The sequence below is a fragment of the Ursus maritimus genome, unplaced genomic scaffold, assembly GCF_017311325.1.
Source record: "Ursus maritimus isolate PB19 unplaced genomic scaffold, ASM1731132v1 scaffold_10, whole genome shotgun sequence".
NCBI classification, from domain to species: domain Eukaryota; kingdom Metazoa; phylum Chordata; class Mammalia; order Carnivora; family Ursidae; genus Ursus; species Ursus maritimus.
In genome coordinates, this window is record NW_024423344.1 from 50,011,725 (window position 1) to 50,024,135 (window position 12,411).

General features: G+C 40.4%; 1 protein-coding gene across 2 annotated transcripts in view; it reads right to left on the bottom strand.

Moving 5' to 3' along the window:
- The window catches only part of FBXL3 (F-box and leucine rich repeat protein 3), a 26,303-nt gene extending 19,343 nt beyond the window's left edge, over positions 1 to 6,960 (bottom strand). The window contains exons 1-2 of one of the 2 annotated variants that reach the window (XM_040623701.1): positions 6,640 to 6,766; positions 2,169 to 2,517 (exon numbers count right to left, since the gene is read on the bottom strand). In XM_040623701.1, coding sequence (XP_040479635.1) covers positions 2,169 to 2,516 — 348 coding nt within the window. In that variant the 5' untranslated portion in view covers position 2,517; positions 6,640 to 6,766. Of the gene's footprint in view, positions 1 to 2,168; positions 2,518 to 6,639 lie in introns of both variants that reach the window. The other variant, XM_040623695.1, reaches the window with a different exon arrangement.
- Between the last annotated feature and the right edge of the window lie 5,451 nt (positions 6,961 to 12,411).

The window sequence follows — 12,411 nt, forward strand, 5'->3', positions numbered from 1 at the left end:
GAGAAGGAGCTCTTCTATCAAAGAGGAAGTTGTTCCCTGGGCTAAAAAACATCTTAAAAGAGAATAGTTAAAAGTAATATTACTTTCATTTCCAGATTGATGTACATTACCTTAACCCAAAAATGTTCTGAAGAGCTGGTTGTAAAACTGGTGGACTGTTCCAGAGCTATTTATAATACTTTTCTTTGGCTAAGTATTTTTACACAAGTGGTTCCTAATGCTCCCTAGACCAGCAGCATCGACATCACGTGGGAACCAGTTAGAAAGGCAAATTCTCATGCCCAACCCAGATCATTTCAATCAGAAACTCTGGGGGTGGGACCCACAAATCTGTCTCAACAAGCACTCCAGGTGTTTATTATGTACATAAAGTTTGAGAACCACTGTTCTATACTCATAATTGACTATGAGCCTGTCTGGCCTAGTTAGTGATAAACTGAACACAAATATAATCAGGAGAGCTCAGAAGAATCTTACGGTATGGCTCTTTTGGTAAATCAGGAATTATTTTCTCAGGAAAATAAAAACGTTTAAACTTATAGGACAGATGGTTTTGTGAGGGTTATACAAGTCGGATACAGCTGAATTGTGTCACATGGCTGTAAAAGAGTAACACTGACCCAGCCAATCCCCTGGATGGAAGTAGTCTTTAGAACTATGAGATTAAGGTATTATGCTCATCTTTTTCTCAAATTTACCATTAGACTACTCTTAGACAACGCAAAGATGACTGAAACCAAAGGAAGGCTCTTGAAGTTTCTTCATGGGGAGGTGGGGGGAGGGACAACACTCGAGGAGTTCCCGGATTTGTTTGATTCTCTCACCACTCCCTCACCCTGACCCTCAGTTAGGGTTGCCAGATAACATACAGGACATCTGTTTAAGTAATGAATGCATGAAAAACATTTACTCTAAAAATTATTTGCTAATTATCTAAAATCAAAATTCAATTAATAGGCATCCTCTATTTTTATTTGCTAAACCTAGCAATCCTACCCCCAGTGGCCTAAGTGCCTTTGCGCGTTTTTCTGGGAAGATGGCCAAATGCACCCAACCATTCCCATCACCAGCTCTCTACTCTTCAGACACATATGGAAGAATAAGCAGGTATCTTCATCTAAGAAGGAATGACACCCTTGAGAGCAATCAAGACTAGTTTTGGCAAAGAACTCTGGGTTAAGAACCATTGCTTTATCTAGGTTTAATATGACCTATTTAACAACTGCTACTTCTGGGTAATCAGGTATTCCTTGTGTTACTTTTCAACAACTGTCAGGTATGTTAAAGGTTTAGTAAATATGTCTACATTCCATTACTCACCCTCAGAACAAAACATCATAAGCCTCTGTACTCCTATAAACCACTATGATTCCTTCAACTATTCTAGATATCTCAAAAGGTGACCCCACTTCATTTCTCTCATCACTGCATGAATTCCATTATGTCCCTTCTGGCAATGAAAAGAAACTGCTCTCTTCGGCATTCTTCCACACACCTTTTCCTATTTCTCTCTGAAATATATTCAATTTAACCTTTTACATAATATTTCTGTATCTCCTTTATCTATGAAGACCCCATATCATAAAGCCATCAATAAGCAGAATTCAATCCCTATTAAATAGTAGTAGCAATTATGTTTTAGTCAATCATAATCTCATTTTTTATTGTATATTTCTTTTTCTTAAAATTTACAATAATTCAATGTGCCTGAGAGCTTTGGTAAATGATTTATGCTTATTTAATAGTTGCTTCTCTTCTTTTAATTATGATTCAATGGAGTAATTTAGCTCAAATATAATTATTTCTGACAGCTTCTACTGTATGCAGTAATTCTCAATCTTTTTTTTTTTTTTAAAGATTTTATTTATTTATTTGACAGAGGGACAGCCAGCGAGAGAGGGAACACAGCAAGGGAGTGGGAGAGGAAGAAGCAGGCTCCCAGCGGAGGAACCCGATGTGGGACTCGATCCCGGAACGCCAGGATCACGCCCTGAGCCGAAGGCAGACGCTTAACGACGGCGCTACCCAGGCGCCCCAGTAATTCTCAATCTTTAAGAACTTTCTCTAAAAAGGCAATACTTTAAAGACAGGGGAACACATACTGGTTTAGGACAAAAAAGCCAAAACAAAATAAGCTTTATTTTTTAAAAGAAGGATTTAAGTATTACCTTGAAGCTGACATATTGCAGATGGTTTGAATGTCTTTTAATAATCTGTTTGATCAACTCTGGATGTGTAGCTTTCAAGTAAGATGTAGCCGGCTGATTCAGTTCAAATTCAAAACATCTCCACAAGTCAGGCATGTGAAATACCTGGTTCCAGTTGCGGCAAACTTGTGACGCATGAGCCCGGTCAAGAAGAGGCAAATACTTAAATACTTGGAGAACAATGTCCTGAAGGAGATTACCCCAATCACAAGTCTGAGAATGCTCATTTGTAGTCCTCAGTTTCTTAGAATTCTCTGTAGTAGCTTCTTCTGATGAATTATGGTCACTATCTCTTCCTCCTCGTTTCATCCTATTCAGAAAAATGCATCATTTTTTTCATACTTAACTTTTGAATAAAAATAAATCCAATACTCATTCTGTCACTAAGATGCATACATATGTTTATAAATAGAAACACAAACATGCAGAAAGAACTGGGCCAGTAATTCAAGGAGAATATCAAAACAAAATATAAAGAAAAATGCCAGTGGAGACCAACTGTTATTTTACAAATGCTATACAGGTGTTTTTAAACATTTGTGTTTATGCTGTACTACTTGGGGGAGGGGAAGTATCATGATTTTGAAACTAAACCAAGAATTGTATTTCAAAAATTGTAGTCAACGAAAATGAATATAAAAAAGAATCTACAGTGACACTTTCCTAAAGGTTTCTTGAAAGTCATCTAAGGATATCTGCTATATATGAGTTCTTAAATTCAAGGAGACCACAGTCCCAAAAACCTCTAGAGGGGATCTGAATTAAGTAGCCAACAGATCTTTCCACACTGAATAGTCTGTGATACGCATTACTGTCAGACCCAATCTCTGCTTAAATAAGCAAATCCATCCCTACAATGCACTGTTTGGTCCAAAATGTGGCTTCTTCTAACACATCAGGTACTATTGCAATGTTTACCTTAAGTTGTATTTTTTTTGAACTAGGTATGTATTTATTCTGTGTATATGTACTACCTTCATTCCATTTGTTTCTTTGAAACAGTGTTTGCTGCAAAATAGTAGCATGGTTAAGAGAATGGGCTCTGAAATCAAGCTCCCTGGGTTTTGAGCTGTGGCTCTACCTCTCATTGGTTATGTGGCCTTGAACAAATTGACCTTCCTGTGCGCTTCAGTTTGTGAAGTGGGGATAACAACACACAGGGTTGTTTTGAGGAATTAAATAGTATTAGGATTTGAAAGAAGATACAGAATGTTGAGCTCAGGTATAGGAAACCAGTCCAGCATTAAAGACATTACAGTGTATGACACAGAAATGAAGTATGTGTGAGAAAGTGCAAGAACACATACTTATGTATGAGAAACACACACTGGAAGTAGATACACCACATTAATGTAACTATAATAAGTGAGTGGGATTATACTGTATTGTATTAATAATATAATAATGGGATTATAATAGTGGTGGCATTATAGGTGAATTTTGTTTTGCCAATATTATGCCTTTCTCTTTATTATACACATTTCTTTTAATGTCAATGAATCACATTGTAATTAGATAAAAAGGTCTTGTTTTGATTTGTTATTTGGAAAAGTACCACAGGCTCCAAACTAAAGGGAGTAATTGTAGACCAATCACTAGTACCCCTATTTAGGCCTGCAACACTTTTATCTTTAGAGAATAGCTCTGGCAGAGTAGTGGTTTGGATTTGGAGTCACAGCTTTTGGAAAGAATGGCTTGTGGCTCCAACTTCATTCTTCTGGCATATGAGTGTATAAAAATTTGATTCCTGTTTGGGATGAAGGATGTGCATATGCATGACTCTTACCCAAATATGTCTCTGTAGACTCTCTCTATCCAGCAGCTAGCAAAACTTGTGAAAGAGGACTAGGGGCTGGAAGGAAACAGAATGGCAAAGGCCCCTGGCCTTCATGCCATTAAAATCTGCCCAGGAGGTCTTAGCACATGTGCAATAAAATGAACTACAGTCCTCACTGATCCTACTTCCAACAATGTGAGTTAAAGTAAACGACTAGTAAAGGGAGAGGAAAGGAGAAAACAGAATGACAGAGGTGATAGCAAGAGAGAAGTTTCATGGAAGATTAAAACTTGCGTGTGATGTAAGAATACATTTTTTAATGTGTTTAGAGAAAAGGTAGTATAATCTACAATATAATCTTTAATATAAAAAAAAAACCTGTTCTAGTAATAATGTCCCACTAGAGGTTGAGGTAACACCGTCATTATGACCCATTTTTCGATTCTACCTTATCCTGAAGGCTTACTTTAATTTTAGCATAGAAAATTTGGGTCAAAGAACAAAGAGCTACCCAGCAAACTCATAACTTGGCTTATAATTTCTCTTTTGACCTTCTAAAACTACTCATAATTTTGAGATGCAGAGATTCAAAAAAAGAATGAAGCTGTCTTTATAATTTTTACTCCTTATTATAAAATGTTGATTGCCTGTTTCTGGAGAAAATCTTCTAAAACCATAATTATTCAACTTACAGATGGAATGATTCATTTTACTTTAGAATATAGGGATATATAAACAAAAATAAAATGACAGCCTTATTTACACAATTATCTTTGCTAATACTTTCCTGATGCTAACAATAAATACTTTTCTTTGTCAATTTAAATAAAGTATGTTTCAATACCGTTCCAAGTTGAGGGGAGAAAAAAGGTGACATATAAAAATGACATATGCAACACTGAGGAATAATATCTCTTGGTCTAGATATAAGACTGTATGATCATCAAAGTATATTTTAAGCACTTACTGGTTTATGAATAGCTGAACAAAAGTCTACAAGTTGTCATATGTAATATGACTGTAATATGTCAGAATTATAGCATATATAGCAACAGAAAAAAATGCAAGGCCAAATGCTGATAAAAATGGTTCTATTATTCTCATTCATGTATTAAAAAAAAGAACACTGTAGGCACCTAATAAAATTGTTAAACATCAATTTTTTCCAAGATGTTCTCATTTATTCATGAAAAATTTATATTGCTTCCAAAAGTATTAAATCTATTTACACATGAAGCTCTGCTGTATAGAAAGTTAAACAATTCAGAGCATCCACCAGTCTAAAAAATTTATGTCAATGGAGTATCTATCTCCTACTTTTAGTCAAAGTGAGAACACCCCTTACATTCCAACAGGACGAGTGCAGAGGAGGAAACTGGACAATAAATGTCAATGAGACTGCAAAGCACCAAAATCAGGATTCTTCAGGGCTCCAGCAGTTCCATGTCAAACTGCAACTTCTCCAGGCCCCAAATAATTCATGCAACTTAAGCCCCAAGAATATCTGGTAGGGACCGATATTACCATGATGCACCAAAGGAAAAAAAAAACACTAATGAGGAAAAACTACAGACTAGTTGGGCAGCACAGGGAGTTACTGAACTCTTAACATTTCCATACACTCTGAAAGAAGCAATAAACCGGTTCATTAGAAGAGCTGACCAGAACACTCAGCTGTGTGTCCACCATTTGTATTAAGCACTTTTCGTAAACTGTGCATGTAGTAATTTTAAAAAGCCATTTGTACTGGGCTTTAAGCCTGTTTTGGCAACACATTCCCTTTCCGTTTGTGTTCTGCTTCGACTAATATCAAAATTAATTTGCATTCTTCAGCTGGAATACAAGAAAAAAAAAAAACAGTGGGAAGAGAGTAATTCTCAAAACTTCATGGTAGGAAGAGTGTGGTGGTGAAAATGTGTGTAGCGGTTATTTGTAGAAAACTCGGAGTGGATGGCATATTTATAAATATTTCAAAAGAAGGAGAAAAAAGACCCTAATGAAAAGATCTGGGCCACTGGATTGGATATCATCAGCAACAAAATAAAGGTAATCTAACCTCTTAGCTTGGAGATGCAGGTCAATCATTTAATAGGCTGCTTCCTGATCTCTGCAACTCCACCTGAAACGCTGCCCACGCCTAAGGTAGGCGCGAAGCTGCTCATCACAAGTTGGCCAAGTTTTCCACTTGGCTACGGGGGCCGGAGTGTTCCCTCCTCCTGCACCACCTACCCTGATTGGCTCTCCCTGACGTTTCTCACGCGCTCTACACTGGGCAGTCTGTTTTGACATCTTAACGCCTCCCGTTTTTCAAGCTACACGCACTGGCACAGCCCACGCCGGGACGAGCCTGGCACAGCGCAAGCTCTATGGTGCCTGTCACCAATCCCGGCCAAGGGTAATAAAACCCGGCGACAGCGGCCCCGAGCCCGCACACGCACCACGCCTTGTTGACATGTTTTGAAGCAGGCATCGCGGGGAAACGCCCCCAAGCAGGCTCCAAGGTTTGGGCGCCGCGCCCAGCCCGACGCTCCCGAGGGGCGCCCAGCACGCGCCCGGAGCCCGCGCTTCCTACCCGCCCTGCCGCCCACGAAGGTCGGCGGACCTACACCAGCCCCGCCGTCTCAGGGGGCCCTGGCCCTGCCCCTCCACCGTTACCTGCTGCCGGGGGCGGCTTCCCCCACACACCACCCCGGGCTCCGGGGACGGCGGCGGCGGCTGGTCCCGCGGCTCTCACATGAGGCCCCCCGGGAGCCCCGCTTCGCGCTCCCGCCGCCGCGGCCCCCCGCGCTCCGCCCGCATCCGAGGCTCTGGTCCCGCGGCGGGCGCCAACGCGGCTCCACCTTTGCGGCTCTGGCTGCTCCAGGAGACGCCTCCCTTCTCAGTAGCACGCGGTCCGCGTCCTTCTTCCGGGACCCCCTGTCGCCGCAAAAGACTCCTTCAGCGAGCCGCGGCCACCGCGTAGGACCCCACCGCTTCGGCCCAGACAGCGACTCCAAAATGGCGCCCGGGGCTCGCGGCCGCGCGCTTTCCCCGGCGCGTATCCGCCGGAGGGGGCGGGAGAGGGCCGCGCCCGGCGGGAGCGCGCACCGTCGGTGCAGCTGGGGGCCTCGGCCTCCGGGTTCTAGGACAGTCGGCCGCCTTCCTCCCCCAGATGCTACCGCTACTTTTAGGGGATTTTTCGTTTTGAAGCCAGTGTGGGAGGGCTGGAGCTCGCTAGGCGGCTAAAAAAACCATCTGCTGTTGAATCTGAAAAAGTTTAGGGAGGTGGAGCAGGAAGGGAGAAAGGAGGAGTGTCTCCGGAGCCAGTGGCAACTCCACAGCTGCTTCGCGGCAGAAAGATAAACTGTAGCGGCGGACCGGACGCGGCTCCGCACTGCCAGGCGGGGCTTGGGCTGGCCACTCCTGCGCCGCGGAACCCGAGGGCTGAAAAAGCAGGCTCTAAAAACCGACGCACAGCGCCAGGTACGTAAGGTGTTTTTAAAAACTGCGAGGAATCCGGGAAGAATGGTGGCAGTATTAACATTAGAATTACAAATGATTTTTACATTTAAAATACTTGTATTTTCCAGTTTCTCTAAAAACGCTTTTTACCATCAGAGTTACTACTGTGTAAAAGCCACCTTTATAGACTCCTGAAATTTGTAAACGGCTTTCTGAAACACAATGAGAAAGAATAAAGGAGTAGATGGCTATTTAAAAGGTAACCTCCAGGTGAAGCCTTTTGTCAGTCCAGGAGTCCTCGTGTCTAATGCTACGTACTTAGCTTGTTTTAAAAGTTTGGATTTTTAGATACTGGGTTTTCTTAAAGTTAGAAATGTCCTTAGGTACAAAATCATAACTTGAATCATGCACTATCCCTCCCGCCTTCCTGCAAAAAAAATTTTATTTTTCACCCCAAGAGGTCTTCTGCATGATCTGACCCATACATACTTAAGAGCCTGGAAGTAGTGATGCCCAGCGAGTGCTCTACCCTTCTATTGCTCCTGAGAATTCCGGCTTTAGAAAGCCATGTGTAAAACTACATTAAGATTCAGCGTGGGAAAATGCAGCCGCTCTATGTTGAGGGCCTGGCTATCTGATCATCAGGTCAAACGGAACGAAGTCTCTAGCAACATAATAATGTGCGTGTACCTGAACGGCAACATTTTTAGGTTGCTCAGTGACTGAATGATGAGACAATAGGAAGTTTAACACAGGTCAGGATAACTATTAGAGGAAGAAAAAACAGTAAAATCAAATCAGGCCCACTTATTTAAAGCTAGATCAACAGTATAAATGATTGGTAAAGCACATTAAACCAAATCAGCAAACATAAGTAAGGATATATTATAGAGCATTAAAACTTTTTCTCACGTTCTGGGATGCCTTGGTGGCTCAGTGGGTTAAGCATCTGCCCTGGCTCAGGTCATGATCCCAGGGTCCTGGGATGGAGTCCTGCATCCATCTGTTACTTGCTCAGCGGGGAGCCTGCTTCTCCCTCTGCCTGCCCTGCCTGCCGCTCCCCCTGCTTGTGCTCTGCCTCTCTCAGACAAATAAATAAATAAAATCTTTAAAAAATAAAAAATAATAAATAAAACTCTCACACTCCAATCGTAGTCTCTTTTAAAATCCTCATCACAGTCTGTTGTCCCCCTAAAGAAGACAAAGACAGTTTACCTATTGAATGTGCCCTCTCCTTCCCTGTTACTGTTTTTGAATGATTTTCTTTCACCTTTTTGTAACTTGTGTTTTGAAACTTGTGTGTATTTTTTTTTTAAAGATTTTATTTATTTATATGACAGAGAGACAGCCAACGAGAGAGGGAACACAAGCAGGGGGAGTGGGAGAGGAAGAAGCAGGCTCCCAGTGGAGTAGCCCGATGTGGGACTCGATCCCAGAACACCGGGATCACGCCCTGAGCCGAAGGCCCTGAGCCGAAGGCAGACGCTTAACGACTGCGCTACCCAGGCGCCCCGAAACTTGTGTGTATTTTTAAACCAGTCAACACTTACTTTCATTTGTCAGTTGTATTAGTCAGGATCGTGCCACTGAAGGGGAAGGAAGGGGGTGGCTGTGAACAGTTCGGGCCAGCGCAGAATCTTTTCATTGCCCACCCTGTTTAGAATTGCCAATACATGTGATAATAAAAAGCACACCAACATTTGTCCCCATTATTATTGTTTTTAAATTCTCTACGGACAGTGTACCCCCTCTACCAGGGACAGGCTCCTCCCACCTCCATGCCCACCTTGGCACTCCGCTGGTTAAAATAGATTAGGTTATGTTGAGTAGCTCCTAAGACACCATTGTAATTATTCCTTGTTTTAATGACTTTCACAGTTGGGAGTACTGCTCCAGTATTCAGTATTTTGTATAATGTTCCTCAGTTGGGGTTTGTCTCTTGTTTTTCTCATGATTAGACTGAGAGTATGATTGTTTGGGAGAAAGATCACAAATGTTTAAAGTACCGTTCTCATCACATCATATCGAGACTACCTGTGGTCAAAAGGGCTTAATCCCTCTTGATGTCTACGTTCATCAAGTGAGGTCAAGTTGCTCCACTACAAAATTACTTTTATCTTTCTATTTCTACTGTACTGTTTGGAAGGGAATCACAAAGCACAGATCACACTAAAGGGTTGGGGAGTTATACTCCATCTCCATGGGGTGGGGGGATGTCTGCAGAAATTATTGGGAATTATTCTGCATGAGAAGATTGCTTCCCTGTCTCTTAATTTCATATATTTCTATGTCTTTATTGCTCTATACTGAAATCTTGGTGATTTCCTCAGATAGGACTTCCAATCGTCACTAATTCTTTTTTCAGATCGGTATAGCTTCGGTTAAGCCAATCTCTCCGTATATTTTTTTATTTCTAAAAGTTATACTTGGTTCTTTTTCACATCTGCTTGATCATTCTTGTTCTTTTCTCTTGTTTTTAATTTTTTTTTCTTTAATCATTTTAATCACATGAAATAATTGGGGGTCTAATCTTGATTTTTGTAAATGTTTGTTCATGGTGAGTTGTTATTCATGTATTTTATGATTTTGGATTGTGAGTTCATTTTCTGTGAAGTTTTCGGTGTTGCAACCTGGTTAAGGGGGTGTCACTCTAGACGGGCTTTTTTGTTTGCTTCTGCTGAGTGTTGCAGGGTATTACTAGCCTGGAACAACTTTTTATCATAATTTCCGGACTCCTGGGTTCTTGAGTCATGACAGTATAAATTCAGACTCCAGCCTGTGTGAGGGCAGGCCCATGGTTATGAATTCTCAGAAAGACATTTTTTCCCCCTAACCTAGAGCTCAAGCTAAAACAGGTTACTTGATCGTTCGTCTCCCTGTGACCTAGGCCAGCTATTCCTTGAAAAAGATAAAGATTTTCAAAATTCCCACCTTATGCAGGGACCTGGGTTATAACTTCTCTTGCAAACTCATCTCCTGTCTCCATATAAGTCACTGTCCTCCAAATAGTTCTTTCCCTTCAATCCCTGCATTTTGGTCTTATGGACTGCATGGTCACTCCTCTCAATTCATTTTCTATGTCTTTTAACTGCCCTTTCATATTTTTCTCTCTGTTTCTCTTTGTTACATTACATAGTATCTTCTAACTCACTGATTTTCTCTTTGCCTCCAATCTAGAGTTTATATTAGCTTTAAAGGGAAATTGAAAATCCCATTACCCAAATTTCTCATTTGTTTTTCATATTCATCTAGTCTTAAAATAATTATCCCTTGGAGTGCCTAGGTGGCTCAGTCAGTTAAGCATCTGACTCTTGATTTCAGCTCAGGCCATGATCTCAGGAGCTTGAGATCGAGCCCTCTGTCATAATAGCTAATAAAATATAGTTCAACCCAAATGCTATAAGGGAAGAGGTGCATTCATAAAAGTAACAGGACTAATAAAGGAAACAACAGAACAAAAGGTTGGCATCATCATGAACACACCTACACCTCACAACTGCAAAATGCATGAAGTAACAACTGATAGGACTGCGGGAAGGAGATTAATCAACAATTGTAGTTGAAGATTTTAACATACCCAGCTCAGAAACTGATATAACAAGCAGACAAAATATAAGCACAATCATTATAGATCCGAGAAATACAAATAGTAACTTCAAGCTCTTGGATATATGGAATTTTATACTGCAGAAGGTCATTGCAGAGAAACAAAACATTGAGGAAACAGACCATCTGTTAAGCCACCAAAGAGAGTAAAACCCAAAGGTTCAGTATCATACAGACTATGTTTCTTAGCCATGATGCAATGAAGTTAGAAATGAATTATGAAAGAAGAGCTAAATATGTCATTTGTTTAAAAAACAAAATAATACATGGGTTAGAAAGTAAATCATAACAGAGATTCAGGAATGTTTATCTTGTATGATAATTAAAATACCACATATATTAGTATTAATTATATGTCAGTAGAAAAACATCTATACCAACCCTTAGAGTGAAATTCATAGTTTAAAATATAGTTATTCAGGAACAAGTACAACTTAACAAAAGCAAAGTATTTAAATCAGTAAGTCAGAAAAAAGCCAAACATCAAAAAAAAAACAACAACAACATATAATGAGATTTTACAAGGTAGCTCCCACCTATACCTCCCTTTCTCGCAGACAGTTTCTGCTCCTCACATTAGACATGAAGTCCAATCGCCTTGCCCTTGAACCTGGGCTTGCCTTGGTAATTTGCTTCAGAGATGATGTTTTAAAACTTCTGCGGCTGGGTCGCATGGGTCCCCATGCAGCTTTCATTGGGATCTCTTGGAATGCTTACCCTTTGGGTAGTCTGAAGGGTCCATTACCATATTATGAAAAGATAAAGCCTCATGGAGCAGTGCTCAGTGAATCCATGGGACCTTGAGAGGTAATAATATACTGTCTTAATCCATTACGTCTTGAGTGGTTTGTCATTCAGTAGTAGATAATTGGAAGAGATTTAATAATAAAGACAAGGGAAGGCATCAATGAAATAGGAAAAAAATAAGTAGAGAAGATTATAAAAATCAGAAGCTTCTTCAAATAAGAGTGAATAAGGTAGCTACAACTCTGATTAGATCGATTAAGAAAAAAAAGTTGCAAATTAACCAAATAGAATTTTTAAAAGGGGAAACCAATACAGCCACCACAGATATTTAAAATTATAAAAGTATGATATAATTACTAATAAAATTGAAAGCCTAGATAAAATAAATTCCTAGAAAAACAGAAAATGGCAAAGTTGGCAGGAAAAAAGTAGAGGATTTGAATAAACCAATAGTCTTTGTTATAGTTATCAAAGCCCTCTCCTCCCAACTAACCCTAGGCCCAGATGGAATTACAAGTGAGCCCTACCAGATTTCCAGGAAAGAGTTAACTCTTTCTGTTACAAGTTATTGGAGATAAAGTCAAAGAGGAAAAGCTGCTCAGGTCATTTCATGAAGCTTAGTATAATCATAAT